The sequence below is a fragment of the Ooceraea biroi genome, chromosome 2 (genome assembly GCF_003672135.1).
Source record: "Ooceraea biroi isolate clonal line C1 chromosome 2, Obir_v5.4, whole genome shotgun sequence".
Classification (NCBI taxonomy): domain Eukaryota; kingdom Metazoa; phylum Arthropoda; class Insecta; order Hymenoptera; family Formicidae; genus Ooceraea; species Ooceraea biroi.
The window spans coordinates 14438421-14459379 of record NC_039507.1 but is presented as its reverse complement, the minus strand read 5'-3'; the positions used below and the strand labels follow the sequence as shown (position 1 = coordinate 14459379).

Below are 20959 nucleotides of genomic sequence, written 5' to 3'. Positions count from 1 at the left end.
TTTTCAGAATTTTTTTTCAAGAACGTATTTAGTCAAAGGATCTCAAACTTTAATAGTACATCAATACATGTAAAGAGAATATAAAAATATTTTTTTGGTTAAAAAAAACATATATATAGATATAGGTATGGACGCCGCCTTCAGCGGCTTCGGCGTCGCAGGCGTCAAACGGTGTGCAGTCTAGCATCCGCTGTAATGGTCTGAAACAGAATATTCAACAATATTTATTAATTATAGATCATTACGCATCGTTTGAACCTCATGAAGCAAGAAAAAAAACCAAATTGAAAAGAATGGCGACATTTGAAAAAAAAATGCTGTTTTTTCATTAAAATTTTCATTGTTATTGTGAAATAAACATTATTTACTTTAAAAATTTTTGTTGCTTTTGAGGTTCATACGATGAACAATATAATTGTCTACATGTAGAGCCCCGAAAGAGCCCAATCGGTCTAATATTTTTTTAGTTATCCTGCACACCAGTTTGAAAAAAGTGATTTCGAGAAAAACGCGTTTAAAGTTTTCGGTTATAAAAAGTAATGCTTTTCAATACTTACAGTCCTAATCGGCGATTCCAGGACCATATAGTAGGCCTTCTGCATCCTCGTATAATTGCTGCTGTTGTAAATTCAGTTCTTTGCGAGCAGTTCGAGCTTCTTTCGAGCTACTGAGGCTTCGTCACTCCTGTTGCCGTATTCGCGCGGCGTCATACGAGTCTGCATACTCCTTACAATGGGTACCGATCTTTAGTTCTAATGTGTCCATAATTTTTAAAACGGCGAAATAGCCTTCGTTGAATAATCCTGCAGCAATATATGCGGCTATTTCCACTGTTCGGATGCCACAATATAAATATTTCGGAGCCAAACGCCAAACACACGAATTGAAGCTCTCGTAAAAATTTCCTGCCTCAGCTATACAAGTACGCGAAGGTATATCACAACAAAAGAAAACCATTAGACGTATACCTGCGAAGCTGTTTGTTATGTACGAGTGTATGAGTGAGGACAGACGAGACGCGTGTCTCCGCTCCGAGCGCTCCCAGCTACCTACTCAACGCGCGGTCGAAAACTCGACTATAACTATACGTAGAGGTCGAATATCGATTTGTAACTTTAGGAACATATTTTCCACATGTATTAGAGTTGATTTAAGCAAACAAAATTTTTTGACTCGTTACATGAGAATCCCCCCTTAATGACTCTAATATTTTTTTGACAAAAGTACTTTGAAAATTCGTTCGATATTCTTTCAATTCTCACGATCTCTTCTTTCGTGGGCTGCTTTGGGAGGAAAACTCATTTGCATCGTGATGCTCAGCTTATATTTTAGTATTTATACACGCACACACACGCGCGCGTGCGCACACACACACACACACAAAATACATATAATTAAAAATATTAGTTGTAAATAACAAAAAAAGCATAATAGTTTTGAAAATATAAACTATGTTAACTACTTAATCTTTTAGAAATTTGTTGTCTCTATATATCATATCGAATTATTAAAACTTAAAAACTTCAAAGTAGATGTGCCATGTTTTTCCGTTGTCCGATTGACCTCACATTTTGCGTAATTTTTTTCAACAAATGAAATAACGGTAAACCTGCAGAAAAGGTTACACGTCACGGATCTTTCTCATTTTAATATATGTTATGAAGGATGAAGTTCTAAGTAGTAGTAGTGTAGTTTCTGAGATATATCACAATATATCACAAATAACATTAAGGTAATTATACAGATTAGAGAAGCTAGGTCAGCTTCGATTACTTTGACTTTGACATATGTTATAGAGGACACCTTCCTGAGTGTTTCTCAGAATTCTCAGAAGGTTTTAGCTGTCGCTTGTTTATTAAAAAGTTATTAACAAAAAACGTTTAATGACTTTCCACGACTTTTCAGCTGTTCACGCGAAAGGAAAAGTTGCGGGTGAGTTAGATTAGGTTAAGTTAGGTTAGATTTTTGCGAGGAGGAGGTACAGGGGAAGAGGACTCACACTTCTACTGTTAATATCTATAGATCTCTTATAGATTCGCAAATCTATGTAAACAATAATTTACATTATTGTTTATCCTTTCTTGTGCACTCTTGTGACATTGTAACATTTGGAGACATTCTAGCCTAATCTAATGTAACCTAACTCAAGTCGTAACTCCTCCTTTCACGTGGACGCTGAAAATTCTTACAAAATTATTAAACTTTTTTGTTAATAACTTCGTAATAAACAACGAATGAAAGCTAAACCCTTATACAGATTACTCGGGAGGAACACTTTTATACAGGGTGATTCAAAACAAACGTTAGTCCTTAAAATGTCGTATTCCTGATGTAATTCTAACACAATTTGTCCTTTATCAAAATTTTGTTCGAAGCTTAGTTTTCAAATTATAAGCGGAAATAGTTAGCGAATTACGGAGCGAGTACGGAAGGTAAGCAGAGGTGGCGCAACTCACCGTCCGACGCGGACAAGTGAGTCCCGATTGCGCACATTACTCATCGGACACGAAGATATTTTCCGATCGGACACAGTTTCGATCGGACACAGATTCTATCGGACACACCCACCAGCTGCATTACCCGCCCCACGCTAACACTATCGAGTCATTGGTACGATTCTGCATTGGTTCAACGACGTGAAAAGTCACAAACATAGACCTCCTTGAACCCATGTGGAATCGTACCGATGATTCGATAGTGTTCGCGCCTCACGCGTAATGCAGGTGGAGGGCGCTTCGCCGAAGGCGAAGACGAGTACCTCCACCTGCACCCCCGCCGAAAAAATATAAACAATCATCAGGGAGGCTAACCCGCCCGAGGTGGACCCCGATTGGCGTGGAATGTCCAAAACACGGACCCCGTCGAAGCCATGCGGAATCATTTACTAATCATTAAACATATTTTGGTAATAAATGTGTCCGATCGAAACCGAATTCGATGGAGCCTGTGTCCAATGGAAACTGTATGTGTCCGATAGAATCTGTGTCCGATGGAAACTGTGTCCGATCGGAAATGTATCCGATCGAATCTGTGTCCGATCGAAAATGTGTCCGATCGGAAATGTGTCCGATTGAAACTATGTCCGATCGGAAAATTTTTTCGTGTCCGATGATTAATGTGCGCAATCGGGACAATCCTGACACGGACGATTACGCGACTAGTTGCTACACGCAATGGTACGCGCGCGCGCACACACATGCTCACACATTCTTGTATGCGTGCATACCACTGCGTGTAAGGGCTGATCGCATAATCGCCCGCATCGGACGGTGAGTTGCGCCGCCCCTACTTACCTTCCGTACTTGCCCCGTAATTCGCTATTTCCGCTTATAATTTGAAAACTGAGCTTCCAACAAAATTTTGGTAAAGGACAAATTGTCTTAGAATTATATCAGGAATATGACATTTTAAGGATTGACGTTTGTTTTGAATCACCCTGCATATGTCAAGGTAGTAGGTCAAAGTAATCGGAATTGATTTATTTCTCTTAATCTATATATTTTCCTTAATATTATTTGTGAGATTTATTTCATAAACTACACATCAGCGCCACATAGTTGTTAAGTAAAAATTACTTAGAACTTTACCCTTTATAACATACGTCAAAGTGAGAAAGATCCGCGAGATGTAACCTTTTATGCAGTTTTACCGAAATAAGTTTAGCAGATACCGTAAAATAAATTTTAAAAGTTAAAAAATAAGATTTAGTCTAATAAAGAAATATACAGTCTTTCCAGGATCTGGTGCGACTCGTACCGAAAAAAACATATCAATTATGTTTTGTTTTTATTTTTTTATTCAGAATACACTCTTTAGTCAATACGCTAGAAGCGATTAAAAAATTTTTCAAAACAGTCATTACTGTATTTCCGAAATCGTCTCCAAAACTGCGGTAGAATTCTTTTGGATATCCTAAATGATATTATAATTTGTAACTTTCCTTTCATCACCAACTTAAATTTTAGGAATAGCTAAAAATTACACAATTACAAAGCCAAATCAGGCGAATCCGTGGATGTTTAATTATTGTGATTCTCTTTTTGGCAAAGAAATCGCATACAATCTTGGATTTTTGTATTGATGCATTATCGTGTAAAAGCAACCAAAATTCTTGCTTTCGGTATTTAAATCGAATTCTAAGATTTCTGTTCCACAAACGATTCAAAATATCTAAATTATTTTTTATGATTATTATCAATCATTTAATCTTCTAGTTTTAATTTCTTGTAGACGATTCCTTTCGAATCGAAGAAGACGGTGAGCCATGTCTTGATTCAGCTGTTCTATTCATGAGCACTTCTACCACTTTGTCAGTGGCTCATATTGAGAATACCATTTTTTTCGCGTCACAAATTACGATATTTTTCATAAAATCCGGATCAATATCAGCCGCTTTTAACATGTCTTTACAGTGCTCTATTCTAGCATCTTTTTGATCTTCCGTGTGCACGAAGTGTAGTTTTTTGACAAAAGTCAAAGATACTAAAAATAAAATTTTGGGAGATCAAACTTTATAATGCAACCACTCATCAAGAGATGGTTCTGCACAAAAAATTTAAAAAAATAAGTCGCATTAAAGACTGGATCGATCGTGCATGAATGTGTAATTGGGTGCATAATTTATACAGGGTGTCCGGTAGGGAAGTATCCACCGGAAAAGTGGAGATTTTGCGCAAATCGCAAAATGATACAAGACTTATCGACTCAGCTTCACGCAATCTATCTCCACTTTTCCGATCGATACTTCCCTACCGGACACCCTGTATAAAAGTTATTTCAAGTTATTTATATAAAATTTATATAAAAGGTATTTCAAGATTTTTCACTCTCGGTCGCGAAAGAGTCAAAATGTTTTATTATTAAACAAATATTATAATAAGAACCATTCTGTACTATTTACAATTTCTACTATTGCTATGTTAATTGATTAATTACTGATATAAATACTTTGTATGAAGATAATTGTAATTTTGTAAAAACTAAAGTTATAGTGCATTGTTTGTTAAGTAATAATTAATTTTACATCAATTTTTACAAAAAACTTTTCGCAATATAAATCATCAACATCGAAATAATCGAAAATTGTGCTCAATAAAATTTATATATTATATTATTAATGTGATGATAATTTATCTTTCTGTACTTCTTATGAATATGATAACATATATATATATATATATATATTATATATATATATATATATATATATATGTTTGCTTAAAATGCTGCTTGCATGCAATTTTATTCAAGCTTTATAGAGTGATGGTATTTTAGCCATGTCCTTTTTTATTTGATAATAAATGGTTTACTATGTAAGGCTAATTACATTTAACGTTAACATATTTCTGTGAAAAGCATTGTCGTACATATTAATTAGTAGTAGATATTCGCTTAGAAAGAAAAAATCCTAAATTTTTCGAAGGTGTGTTTCCCCTAAAAGTAAATATCAGCATCAACAGAAAATTATTTCATTATTAGGGCCATCCACCTGATTAACAAGGGAACATCGGCAACTGTCAAATTAAAAAAAATCTGAAACTTTGCATAAGTATAGAGTGGATGGCCCTAATAATGAAATTATCTGTTGGTGCTGATATTCACTTTTAGAGGAAACACACCTTCGAAAAATTTCGGATTTTTTCTTTCTAAGCGAATATCGTCGAAAGGATGAGAGATACGAAAAAATGTTTCGAATAAAAGTTTTATGGCTTCAAAAGCGCTTTGTATCTGTGTATATAGATTTTCCAAACTTTTAAAATTTTTCAAAATATCCCCACCACTCACCCTTTTTTGAAACTTTTAAAATCTTTTTGCAACCAAAATACTTATTTTACGCCAAATGCAACCATATATAACAAAGTCATAACATTCCGAAAATATATTTTTGAGAAATAATTGAAAACACTTGCTGTCCGCATACGTATATAAGGGTGTTTCCAATTATTACCCAATTATTACACCACTCTTATTTGCTCGTTAGTTGGCTATAACAGTTCCTCTTTCTTTCATTATGATTTTCCACAGTATGAGATAACGAAGAAACGAATATTTGTAATAAATCTAATTAAATAACCAACAAGGAAATGTACGGAAGTGTCCCCCTCCGTGTTAATGAGCTTTTAATGTTGTTTTACAGCTCAAAATAAAGGACACGTATTTTTTTATACGTGTCCATACGTACTTTTAGCGTGCGAAACGCTCCTTTAAAAAAAAAAATCGGTTTTTATCTTTCGAGACGAATATCTTCGAAACTATTAAAGCTAGAAAAAAATTTTTTAACCAAAATGAATGGCTTTAAAAGTACTTTAAAAGAGGGTGGGAAAAAATTTTTATTTTCTTATTTTTCAAAATACCCTCATCACTCATCACTTTTTTCAAAATTGTGAAATTTTGTTATCACCAATAGAAAGTTTATTTTTTCACGAATTCAACCATAATAAAGTTGCGTTCCGAAGAATTATTTTCGAGAATTAATTATATACGCCTCCGTATATACGCTATTTGAACTCGTCCATACGGCCAATTCTTCATGCAACACATTCTGTTCGTAATATCTTCTCATAATTTTTATATCGACTTAATTTTATAATATTAATCATTTTATAATGATTTTATAGTGATAATAATCACTGTTTATATGTAATTTTTATAATTATGAGTTTAGTTATGTAATTCTCTTTGCAATAGTTTATATATTTGCATGTGCATAAATGTATTTTTAGTTATTTTATATACATACAGGGTGTCCAGAAAGTCAGTTACCACCCTTTATATTTTGGAAACGGTCCAAAATTACGAAAAATCGTGAAACACGTATTCAATTGTTTCGAGGGACTACTCTTTTAAGAATGTTGGGACGGTTGCCCCTCTCAAGGGAGGGCGCAGGGGCACCCCAACTTAAAAATTTTAAATGAAATCCTCCATAAGATATTACATCATTGATAGGGCATAACAAAAGAAAATTTTTGCCGCAAGGTAGAGGTTGATATATTCATCCGTTTGGAAGTTATTTGAGGTCAAACTTCGAAAAAGAGCAAGTTTCAAAAACTTGTTACTACTCTTTGGAAAATCCTAAAAGACTGTTCGAAATATGAAAATTTTCGTTTTTTTAAGTCCTCCTTCCAAAGTTCCTTTCCATAAAAAAATTCAGATTTTATTTTGCGGTTTTCTTTCAAGTCGAGGTTATACCGAAAATGATCCCTTGTGAGCATATTAAAAATGATTTGCAAAACTGAATGCAAAACTGGAAAACTCGTCGCAATGATGATATTTTAAAGTGTAAATGATATTACACGAAACTGAAAACTGAACTGTTAACATTTAGTTGCATACAGTTTTTCATTTCATCAGTTTAGTTACACACAATTTAAATTGTTAATTTTAGTTTATAGATAAAGAACGTTTGTTACCACATTTGTCCGATCTATTTAATGTTTGTACACTTGAGAAAGACCAAAAACTGATGGTCGAAACATTGTAGTTTTAATTCATAATAAAACCGTTGCCATTTGAGTTGAACAATTTCTTTTATTTTATTTTACATAAAAAGATTGTTTTTCTATATGTAAAATTATTTATCACATATAAGGTATTCCTAGGGTAAATGGTTAAACTTGAAATATGAATTTAGGACGTCAAAACAAAACATTTCAAACAATTTCCTGTGGAAGTATGCTCGCAACTTCATTCAAGAGATATTGATTTTTGAAATTACAGAAATATAGAAAATGTCGAAATATCTCTTTTCTTTGTTTTGAAGATCATTGGCAGTTATTGTGTTTACAAACAAATAATGATCCACAATTTTCGCAAAACATTTTATGGATGTGAACATATGTATTAGATAAGGATATGTTAGATATTCTCAATAAAAAAACAATCATGTTTAATTACATGAGCAATCCGTGAACAATATCTTCAACATGGTTTTCACTATAATGTGTGGTTAAGAATAATGTGCAATACTTTACTTGAACATTTTCTACACAGTTGGAAAATTTGTGTTTTCTTGTTAAAAAATATGCCGGTTAACATTTTTGTGTTAAATATTTAACACATTCATGTGTTAATTTAACATGTTGCTGTTATGTTAATTCAACTCAAGTGTTAAATTTTTAAAACAACTAAAAAAAGTGTAAAAATTACACATTTTGCACCTATTTTTAATTTTACACAATAGATATGTTCCGTATTATTAGTGACAAGTTTTATCTGTTAAACTTTACAGAAAACTATGTTGAAAGTAAAGATGTATGTAAAAATAATTTTTTTTTCGAGTTAAGTTTATCATGAAAAATATGTTGATTTTACATAAATTTATTTCAAATTACTTCGCAGTTTGCATTCATTTTGGGTTAAAATATTAACATAATATTAGTGTCATCATTTAACATATCCATATTATGTTAAATTAACACAAAAATTTATGTGGACCGTTTGGGACATGTGATATCTGTTAAATTTAACACAAATTTTTCACCTGTGTTACGTCCCGACAAGTCTCCTTTTTCTTCCGGATTCCTTTTTTTCATTTAACCGTCATATGCCGATGTCACTGCCTTCAGACAAACTTTCTCTTTTATGATCCATCCCAAAATTCCTTTCCTAACAACCTCTCAAAGGACCAAGGTTGCACGCTTAGTCATCTTTCCCGACATAGCGCCTAATTTACACTTACTTAGACTTACACACGAGATATATTTTTATAGCATTTTAATTTGTTGAGACTTTGAGTCAGGATTAGCGAGAGAGAGTAGCTAGGGAAAGGAGTGGATTGTTTTCCGGTTGCCGGAGACGTCGGAATGTATTGAGCGACAGAGGATGAGTACTTTAATTGTCACAACGTTTAATTCTCACAACGGTTACAATAGGACTGACTCTTGGTTCGGCGTCGAGCACAGGATACGAACGTGGGTATTTCTTTTGATCAGCTGAGTAGGGGCGCGTTCGGAGAGGTAAACAAAATGAACGATACAGACGTGTTATTAACCGGTCGAGGACAAGACTCGGAGCGGCACTAAATTTAGATCGAATCATTCAGTGATTCCGAAGGCGTCCGAGTTACGCAACTTTAGCTTCGCGTGAACATAATTATAAGTAAATATTAAGCAGGTCGCGCGTCCTGGAGGCGAAGCGTGACCATATCTCTTGAATTGTTTTCTCATATATCGATATAGTCACTCTCCAAGGCTCGGTTTAAAACGATATGTCTATTGCATAATGTTAACGCACAGATTAACGATACCAATATTTGTATTCCCGTTGTTTAAAAACAAGATAAAATCATATATAAAATACCATAAGTATATATACGTATAAGAATCGTTAGAACTTTCGCGAAGATTCTGTAGGCCAAGAGTGGGAATTTGCGCGGGATCCTCCCTCTCTGTCTATGCCTGTTGCAGCCGTTTTCGAGATCTCCCATTGGCTAAAGGAAAATTTTGTTGCTCACGATTTTTGGTATAAAAGGAACCAACCAAGGTTCCTGGCTCTCTTTTCTTCTCTTCTCTTCCTGGTTCTCCACCGGCTCTCTTCACTCATATCGCGGTTAGAAAGAAGTACAGCAACGAGATCTCCAAAACGGCGTCAACGCGATCACAACTCGAGGTTCATATTTACTTCTCCCTCACTCTAAATTCATTCAACATTGTCAATTAATCAACTCGAATAAATCCAATATCTTAGTAATTAACTATCCAATTAGTAATTGAATCTCCAACTCTCACGTTCCTTTTCCGACCATTTAAATTATCCTTAAATCGCAAAACGCACACGACTTGAATCCCTGGGGTAAATTGCTTAAATGCATTGACTCCAAAAACTAAAATATTAACGTTACATCCCGTAACACCTGTGTACCAGCTTTCTTAAATACAAATGGATTTCTTGAATTTTTGAACAATGAATTTTATAATCTTTTGAAAAACATTCCGTTGAATATAAGAGTGAACTCTGGTTTCAATTGGATGGTTGTCCTGCTTACTATGCAGAGGTCTTCAACAATGACTTAATATTTATTTTTCTGGAATAGATCGGTCGTATTGGACCTTGGCTTGGTTTCCGTTTATTCATCGGACTTAATATCATTAGATTTTTTTTGTATGAGGTGCTCTCAAACAAAATGTGTATAAAGTTCCTATTAATGATCTTTAGTCATTAAAACTATATAGATCTATATAATCAGAGAAGCGAAATCGCCTAACTTCAAGATGGCGTAGATCGCCATCTTGAACTCATCGTGAAACGCGGCAACAACTGTCTGCTCCACTCTGCTGCGTGTCTGCAGCAGTCTGCAACCTACAGCATCGTCGATAAGTGGCCAATAGTTAATGACATCCTACTTCACATAACAGCTGTTGGTTTTTATTCTCCAATCTGGTTTTGTCTCTTGTACCAATTCAATCCACTTGTATCTTCGCTTTGGATCTTTAGGGAATCGTAGGAGAAGCTTTCCTCGTCTTCCTTTGTTGATCACCCCGATGCCACGCATACACAAACCATCTTTTCTAACGGCAGAGCAAAACATGTCGAAACTTGTTTTCGACATATAATTTTTCGCAGACTTGCATTAAGAATAAAGATTAGGAGGTTAGGTGTATTAAAATATCTTCATATCACATCGTATAGAAAGTAATTTCATGCTCAAAAAGAAAATCTTAGTGTAAATCATAATTCCTAGAAACACAAACCTTTTTTAATGTGATGTGGTAATCTTCACCGGAGACCTAAATTCGTACACGTGAGTTGCCAGCTTCTTATTTTTTCAATCGCTGCCACTCTGTGGACTCAAGATGGCTCCACCAATCAGGAACTGAGACATCGACTTCGTCTCTCCGATTATACAGGGTGTCTCAAAACCTCCGTACAATATTTTAATAGCATATTCTAGAGGTAAAATAGAGTGAAAACTTCTAATACGAAAATTTTGTGGTTACAATAGTTTTTTGAGTTCTAAGCGATCAAAGTTTCCCAATAATCTTGCGTAAAGGTACAATTTCATGCTGTCGCTCATTTTCAGCGACAAAACAGGTCACGTGATCAAAATTAACGCTGGATATTGATCAATTTTGATCACGTGACCTGTTTTGTCGCTGAAAATGAGCGACGAGCGACAGCATGAAATTGTACCTTAAAACTCGCGCGCTCAGGCCCGTAACTACACTTACACGCGTACCGATCTGTCATCTGTATTATCTGACTTCATGAAAATCAATAACAGATGACAGATCGGTACGCGTATAAGTGTAGTTACGGACCTGAGCGCGCGAGTTTTACGTAATATTATTGGGGAACTTTGATCGCTAAGAACTCAAAAAGTATTGTAGCCACACGTATTAGAATTTTTCACTCTATTTTACCTCTAGAATACGCTATTAAAATATTGTACGGAGGTTTTGAGACACCCTGTATAGCTCTCTAATGCAAATGTGCGAAAAAATTACAGAGCAATATCAGTCAGCCACTTGTTCTCTCATACAAAACCTTGTCTTCGGGCTGGAGGCTATTATTTTGAACAAACCATTTAATAATTAAGTTTTGCTGTAAGATAAAGAAAATAAATCTAGATTATTTCGAAAGTATTCATTCCTAATACTTCTTGTCCTATAACTTCAGAATCTTATAACTTCAGAAGTCAATCTTAAACGAAACATTTGTGAGTATACTTCCAGAAAATTTTTTTGTTTAGTCTTAAATTCACATTTGCAGTTTGACCATTTAACCTGGGAGCACCCTGTATATACTTCATACTTAAAAACATAAATTTTATTTCTATTATTTATTATTTTTAAAAAATAAGATAGTAAAGAGTATGGGAAAATAATATTTAATTTTTTATTTTTTGTTATAAGTATCACACATCTTTGGATGATAATCATAAAAGCATTAAAACATAGAATTTTCCAAAAAACAGGTTGTTAACCACTTACGCATATGTTTCAATCATAACTAGTTTTTTCCTTATTTGAAAAAAATGAATGAAAAGAATGAAAAAAAGAAAAAGAAATGTTTTGTCAACCGTACGCCAATCCCGTCGGATAATTTTTGTGTAAATGGCCGAATATGGTTTTACATATATGGTGTTACATATGGAACTATGGTATTTTTTTTCGATATCCAACCTACTTGTGTCAAAATTCAAATCGATGTATCAAATTACATCGATAACACAGGCCTGCGAGAGTCAGTTACAAAAAGCAGAGTAGGAGAATCTGATAGATTTTTTGACGCTGAAAACGAATCTGGCCGCAGAATTCCCCAGCACGTCAGGTTTTTGAGTAATTTGTGGTTAAATGATCCAAAAATGGCTATGTCGGCTATGGCAATTTCATGAATTTATTATGAGAGAACCAAATTTTTTGAAACATTTCTGCCAATGGCATTGTATAGTACTAGTCTTTATCTTTCAAATCCGTTTTTGATTGCCGAAGGACGATTTGTTTTCGCTAAGATATATAAGTATGAAGTTATAAGGCTGGTCATGTATAAGGATCCAAGGAACCATTCCAAGTTAATCGTGCCACTCCTCTGTCTCTGTCTCATCACGAATCCAAATTTGAGTAAAAACATAAATTGTTGAATACCGCCTGTCATTTTTTGATATAAAAAATGGTGGATCCAATATGGCAAACAGAATCACAATAATAAGGTATAAAACTTAAAAAAATTGTTTTCAAAACTATAAAAAAGCATCAAATGAGAAAATTTGAAAAATATATTCTTAGCTGCAAGCTTTATATAGCCACTTATATTTGAGGATGCAAGGTCACAACTTCTCTCTTCAGAGCGGCGTTGACCATGACTAGCCTTATAACTTCGTACTTATATATCTCAGCGAAAAACAATCATCCGAAAACGGCAATCGAAAATGGATTTGAAAAGCAAAGACTAGTACTATACGATACGATTGGCAGAAATGTTTCAAAAAATTTGGTTCTCCCATAATAAATTCATGAAATTGGCCGAAATAGCCCCAGATAGCAAAATCGGACACAGCACGTTTTGCAAATTTATGTCTTGCATATTATGTTGACAGAATGCTGTTAATATGTTAGCAGAATATGCTGTTTCAGTTAATGTCGTTAGAAGCATAACAGAAATCGAGCACAATATGTGTCACAAATGTAATAGCAGAAATGTGGAAAAAATCGAACAGAGTTTAACAGCATAAATAGGGGAAATTTGAAACATTGATACGCTGACGGCACGCCGTGATCTGTTTCTGCTGTGTTTTTGCCGTCATATCGTGCTGGCACATTGTGCTAGCAAAACCAAAGCTTAATGAGGACGCAGTGGAGCGGAATCTGCTGCGAATTAATGATTGAGTCTGCTAACACACTGTTGGCATACTGCTAGCATTTTGCTATCTGGGGCCATTTTTTGATCATTTAAGGGGATGCTGGAGTAACTAGGGAATTTCTTCGCGATGGTGCTGCCATTTGCACAATAAAATGCTTTTTATAAACATTTTTATAAAAAGCATTTTAAGTTTAAATTTTATGCAAATGGCAACACTGTTTCACTAGCAACTCCAGCATCCCCTTAACCACAAATTACTCAAAAACCTGACGTGCTGGGGAAATTCTGCGGCCAGATTCGTTTTCAGCGTCAAAAAATCTATCAGATTCTCCTACTCTGCTTTTGGTAACTAACAAAACCTAAAATTTCGCAGGCCTGTGTAATTTAAACCTCATGGTTTGCTTGTCAATAAACATCTTGCTTTCTTAAATGTATATTTCAATGTTGTCAAGGCTACATTGCTTGAATCACCTCTAATGCGCAATTTCCTATATCACTGCAATGTTATTTGTTTGCTTGTCATTAATTACTTATTGTCGTTGCCAAGATGTACGTCGGAAAGGAAAGGACATGGCATACCTGTAGATACAAAATGCCGGATTAATGTGCGCACGAGAGAGCGTCCAAGCGATCAATAGAAGCAGAGCAAGCAAGAAACAAAGCAGAGTAGTAAGAAGAGTAGAGAGCAAATACGTAGAAAGTAAAGTAAGCGTAAAAAAGTGGTAGAGAAACAAAAGCACCACGCCGCACGAAATTTGCAGAGAGAATGAGTCACGCTCAACAGCATGTGCTTTCAAGCGCGATAGTCCTCGCGCTGTTAGTGGTATTGGGTATCCACATCTTCCTGTTTCCCATGTATACATCGACTCCGCCGGTGCATCACACGAAGATCTCCGCATATGAGCAAGCCCTCTGTCGTACAACGTTGAAAAATAACATCCGTATACCAACGTCTGAGTGGCGCAATAACCCCTGTCCCAAATATGGCATAGTATCGGTGGTGCAAGGTGGCAGACTTGGGAATCAGATTTGGGAATATGCTTCTGTTTGGGCAACGGCTCGACGAACGGGTCTGGAACCATTCATGCCGCGCTGCATTCTCAAAACTCTGGAGGAGCATTTCGAGAATCTTAGCATTCCACCGCTCAGCTATATTGGCAGATGTACGATGGATGTCAATCAAATTGTTAACTCACTCGGCCAGTGGAACAGTACGGAGCAAAATATTATTATACCCAGGTTAGTGATACTGTCATAATAAACTAAATAATAATATTGATATATTGGCTGCCAAAGGAACTATTGATGTTAGACTTTTTAATGACACTCTACTATTATTATCTAGTACTATAATGCTATAAAATCATTATGACGATCACTGTATTTCCAAGAACGTTGAGTGGAGATTTTCTATGTGTTGCCGTGAATGAGTCCCGATTGCGCACATTAATCATCGGACACGAAGAAATTTTCCGATCGGACACATTTTCCATCAGACACAGTTCTGATCGGACACAGTTTCCATCGGACACAGTCCCGATTGGACACAGTCTCTATCGGACACAGATGCTATCGAACACAACCACCAGCTGCATTACCCGCCCCACACTAACACTGTCGAGTCATCGGTACGATTCTGCATTGGTTCAACGACGTGAAAAGTCAAAAACATAGACCTTCTTGAACCCATGTGGAATCGTACCGATGATTCGACAGTGTTTGCATGAAGCGGGTAATGCAGGTGGAGGGGCTTCGCCCTTGGCAAAGCACCCTCTACCTGCACTCCCGCCGAAAAAAAATATAAACAAACTTCAGGGGGGTTACCCCTCCCGCGGTGGACCCGATTGGCGTGGAATGTCCAAGACACGGACGTCGAAGCCATGCGGAATCATTTATTAATCATTAAACATTTTTTGGTAATAATTGTGTCCGATCGAAACTGTGTCCGATAGAGAATGTGTCCGATGGAAACTGTGTCCGATAGAATTTATGTCCGATCGGAACTGTATTCGATGGAAACTATATGTGTCTGATGGAAACTGTGTCCGATGGAAACTGTATGTGTCCGATCGGAACTGTGTCCGATGGAAACTATATGTGTCCGATGGAAACTGTGTCCGATCGCGACTATGTCCGACGGTATCTGTGTCCGATCGGAACTGTGTCCGATCGAAACTGTGTCCGGAACTGTGTCCCTGTGTGATCGGAAAATTTCTTCGTGTTCGATGATTAATGTGTGCAATCGGGACAATCCCGTTGCCGTTCTGTGCAATGCATATTTCAGAACGTGAAAGTAATTCTCAAAAGTACTTCTATCCTTCTGACAAGTAAACCTACCCAAGTGGTACACTCCGATTTTTTCAAATTTGGCACAAATATAGAACTTTGAAAAATATTTGACCCATATTTTTTCATTTGTGCTCTTAAGCGGTTTTAAGGGGGTAGAACAGCAAATTGGTCATATACTTCACCTGAAAAAAAAACCAAAAACATTTAGAATCTACATATAAATGGTTATTACAGTACGTAGGGAAATTCAAAAATTTTGAAAAATAACAATTTTATATAACTTTTTTTACTCGAAGAATTTGTAAATTTTCAAAGTACTCTTTCATATGTCCACCAATTTGTTATTTTTCAAAATTTGTGAATTTCCCTACGTACTATAATAACCATTTATATGTAGATTCTAATTTTTTTTGTTTTTTTGGTTTCAGGTGAAGTATATGACCAATTTGCTGTCAACGCTGTTTTCGGAGGCGTCTATTTTAAAATGCATGTACACAAGCCTGAACATCATCAAATCGATTGAAACATTTTTTTATACATTCTTCAATAGTTATAATTTATGTATAATAAAACAGAAAATTGTTATATCATATTGTTTGCTTCAAAAAATTCCTAAAAGTACCTATGATTTTCGTCCCGTCACCCTGTTCTACCCCCTTAAGGGTAGTTATTACCCTTCCAATTTTCACACTCCTATCATCAATAAGTACAATAAAAATATATATGAAACAAAATTTAATGCAAAATATATTTTTCTGGATCGCTAATTGTGAATGTGAAGTCAGATTTGCAAAATTATTTGTTTCAATAATAAATTGTTTCAACAAAATAGCGAAAAAGGTGAAAAAATACAGTATAGTGACGTTTTTTATAAGAGTTAATCTATATATATACAGGGTGTCCCATGGGAAGTTGCTGAAAGTAAACGATTGGTTCTCCCCTCCATGACTTCAGAAAGGGTCTTACGGTTAACGGTCGTTCATCTGAGTGTCCGCAGTTTTATGCTGATTGTGGTAGATGCAAGTCCGTGCGCGTTACAATGAGTAATCTGACGACGGAAGAAAAGATTTATCTTGTCGAGTACTTCTTTTTCAGAGGAAAGGTTTATAGCAATGCTTAGGGGGTTTCGTACTAAATACGGAACACATAAAGTTAAGAGCGAAAACACGCTGAAAAGGTTAGAATTTATTATTTCTTTAAACGTATGCGTTACGTCACTCCATATTTTGGCAATAAATCTGCATTAAAATAATGGTTTGTGTTATTTTTATCAAAATTATCGATAATTTTATGCAGTATGGAACTATCCAAGACCGTAGACATGATCTGCCAGGTCCTTCTGTGTCTGTAGCTGCAGAAGAAAACATTGAAGATATTAAGAAGTATTTTGAAGAGAATCGAAATTCTTCCATTCGGAAAGCTGCCCAAGCTCTTGAAATATCCAAAACAACGTTACACAGGATTTTAAAACATTTCCTGAAAATGCATCCCTATAAAATAACATCACATCAATTACTAACCAAACGCGCTATGACGAAACGTGTGGAATTCTGCTAGACGATAAATGGAATGTTTGAAGATGGAGAACTTGATGCAAAATTGATAATTTACACGGACGAAGCACATTTCTGGCTAAATGGTTATGTTAATAAACAAAATTATAGATTTTGGGGGTCGGAAAATCCCAACGTTTCCCTGGCTAAACCTTTACATCGACAAAAAATAACAGCATGGGCTGCGATCTCGGTAAAAGGAATTTATCTGCAATTCTTCGAATCAACAGTCACTGGTGAAAGTTACAAGCAGCTTCTCGAAACACAATTCTTCCCTCATGCAAAAAAAGAGGCCTAGTTAGAGGATTTCATTTCATGCAGGATGGAACGACACCACATCGAACCCAGGAGGTCTTCGAAACAATCCATAAAGTTTATGGCAATCGAGTCATCGGTCTGGGATACCCCAAATTTGCTCAGGGGGGGCTAGAATGGCCACCGTACTCGCCGGATTTAAATCCATGTGACTTCTTTCTTTGGGAATACATTAAAGACCATTGTTATGCCGGAAATCCAGAAACAGTGTCAGATTTAGTAGTAGCTATTAAAAAGGTCGTCAGCAACATTAAAGACGACATGTTAGAAAAAGTTTTCACAAGTTTTCGTAAAAGAATTGATTTTTGTACAAATTCAGATGGTGCACACTTTGAAAATATTTATCATTAGCTTACTTGATTATTAGCATATTTTTCATTAATAAAATAAACTGATATACAAACATTTTGCTAAATTTTATTTATACCCATTAAAAACTGCAGACTTTCCTCTTTCCAACGCAATTTTTATTTTTTCAATAACTGCATACGTTTAAAAATGACAGCTGATTAGTTTCAGCAACTTCCCATGGGACACCCTGTATAAGCCAAATACCACTCACTTACTCATCAGCGTGCAGCCCGAACCACTGCACCTATCGACTTGAAATTTTAAGGGTATATTCCTACTATCACGTAGGTGCTCACTGAGGGAGGGTTTTCGGAAATTCCACCCCTAACGGGTGAGAAGGGGTAAAATGTGGTTTTATTTAATTCCACACATAATATCGCGGGCGAAGCCCGCGTGACGGGGGATGCTAGTATATTATAAGAGTAAGTGATACTTAAATATGGCGTCAAATTTGTAAAATGCATTGCTTTAAATTATTCAATAAACGGTTCAAACAAATCAAGAAGAAGATTGAAAAACATTGAAGTGTGTTGTAGCGGCTTAAATTATAGAGGATTTTGGAGTTGTTCATTAGTTCATTACATATGTTGTTGACGTAAAGATTCTCTTTTAATATTGTTATATAAAACCTATTTATTGCAGTAGGAAGGAAACAAAATGTGAGGTACAGTATTACTAGATTTTTAATAATTTTATTTGCAAAAAAAATTGTCACATTCGGTATTAAAAACTCGCTCCCTACCGAAGCAGAAAATAATCAAGAATGAGGTGGCGAGTGCCTATGTTATGGTTTTCTTTACAATACAATAAATAAATACAAAAAAAATAAAAATACCAAAATATCAAAAAATGTTATATTTATTAAAAAGTAAAAAATATGTATTTTATATATATGTATATAGAAGCAAAAGTTCATAACATTTAGAATATATTTACGTTAGAAAGAAACACTAAAAGAAAAACATAGCATAGGCACTCGCCACCTCATTCTTGATTATTTTCTGCTTCGGCAGAGAGCGAGTTTTTAATACCGAATGTGACAATTTTATTTGCAAATAAAATTATTAAAAATCTAGTAATACTGTACCTCACATTTTGTTTCCTTCCTACTGTAATAAATAGGTTTTATATAACAATATTAAAAGAGAATCTTTACGTCAACAACATATGTAATGAACTAATGAACAACTCCAAAATCCTCTATAATTTAAGCCGCTACAACACACTTCAATGTTTTTCAATCTTCTTCCTGATTTGTTTGAACCGTTTATTGTTCGAACAATTTAAAGCAATGCATTTTAGAAATTTGACGCGATATTTACCCCTCCGTCGTCCATCATTTTTTTAACAACGCCATCGTCCCACTGTACACTTGAGTGCTATACATGTATCGCTGCCACATAACTGCTTTAAAAAATTTGGCAAAATTCCGGGTCTCTTTGAACGTTTCTGAACATGTTTTGACAGTCGCCAAATCGGAATGATCAATAGGTTTTTTTATGAAAAATTAAATTTGTCTGTGAAATTTACCATAGTAGTTTCAGGCGTGTCACTCAAGTGTACAGTTGGACGACAGAGGGTTAAGTATCACTTACTCTTATAACATATTAACTCTTATAACAAACGTCACTATACTGTATTTTTTCAACTTTTTAACTATTTTGTTGAAACAATTTATTATTGAAACAAATAATTTTGCAAATCTGACTTCACATTCACAATTAGCGATCCAGAAAAATATATTTTGCATTAAATTTTGTTTCATATATATTTTTATTGTACTTATTGATGATAGGAGTGTGAAAATTGGAAGGGTAATAACTACCCTTAAAACCGCTTAAGAGCACAAATGAAAAAATATGGGTCAAATATTTTTCAAAGTTCTACATTTGTGCTAAATTTGAAAAAAATCGGAGTGTACCACTTGGGTAGGTTTACTTGTATCTTCCAGCTTTCTCCCTATTTATTTTCGTGACGTATACTTCGTTTTTAACCTGCTATACAGAAAAAATCAAGAAGGTTTAAATCAAATGAATGTGAAACCAATAGATTGAATCATTCGTTCCAATCTACCTCTTGAAAAAGATCTCATTCCTTTCTTGATAATTCCGCACGATATGGGCGCAAAAGCACTGACTTATTGGGAAAAATTACCAAATAGGGGATTCCACTTCTACCTTGTTATTCACATATGTTGTCAAGAACATTGTTCTGAGTAACCTTCAAAAAGTTTTAATCGTCGCTCGTTGTTTATTAAAACGTTATTAACAAAAGAAGCTGAATGAATTTGCACAACTTTTCCGCTGTACGTGAAGCAAAAACTTGACTTTGACATATGTTATACAGGTCACTCTTCTGAGTAGCCTTCAGGAGATTTTAAGTCCACAAAATCAACCTTAAACTGAGCTTAACTGAACGACCGTTACATTTAACGCTATAATTAAATTTGTATTGCAGTCCACATCGTGTTTTTAACTGTAGTTTAGCTAAACCTATAGTCTGTACGAAGGAACTGTCAAAGATTCCTATTTCTTTTGAAATATTGAATGTGATTGGTTGTTAATGTTGATAGTTGATGAGAAGATGAGAACAAGGTACATGCTGGAATCTTATACAAGTTGTGTCTGCTCAATTTCTGTTAGCATTATAGTAACAGATTCTTTGGATAAACGAAATCATGATAATCACATGATAATCGACGTCGCCACATTCTTCTAAATTTTCTATGACATGAATCACATTAAAATCATGTGTCTGTTTTCAAACCAAACTTTTATCTAAAGCATTTTTTTCTACAATCAAAAATAAAAATGTTTTGAGGGAGGATAAATTAAAATGGGACACCCTGTATACATATATCATATAAGTATTATATATTAATATATTTATGAAGTATTTATATATTAATATTATATATTAATATTATACATTAATTTTATACAGGGTGTCCCAGATCTACCGTACCACTGGTTAATGGTAGATTCCTGAGGTGATTCTGAGACGAATGTTCCTCTTGCAAAATGTCGAGGGTGGCGTAGTTTCGGCGCTACGAAGGGTTGTAGTTATCCTATCCTTGTGTAGAAGTTTCCCGCGTTCAGTGACGGTGGGTCGAAGGGGTCCCGCGCATCGCGCACACTTCAATTTGAACAGCCGCG

At 35.1% G+C, this 20959-nt stretch overlaps 1 protein-coding gene and 1 long non-coding RNA gene across 4 annotated transcripts in view; one reads left to right on the top strand and one right to left on the bottom strand.

Moving 5' to 3' along the window:
* LOC105284978 (galactoside 2-alpha-L-fucosyltransferase 1) overlaps positions 1–20959 on the top strand; it is a 67334-nt gene that overhangs the window by 3737 nt on the left and 42638 nt on the right. For all 3 annotated transcript variants that reach the window (XM_026975620.1, XM_026975619.1, XM_011348874.3), the window contains exon 2: positions 13844–14535. In XM_026975620.1, the coding sequence (XP_026831421.1) occupies positions 14063–14535 (473 nt within the window). In that variant the 5' untranslated portion in view covers positions 13844–14062. The remainder of the gene's footprint in view (positions 1–13843; positions 14536–20959) is intronic.
* Positions 10–5088, bottom strand: LOC113563676. The gene is made up of 2 exons (XR_003407581.1): positions 558–5088; positions 10–200 (listed from the first exon to the last, which is right to left on the bottom strand). It is a non-coding gene; the product is annotated as an uncharacterized LOC113563676 (long non-coding RNA).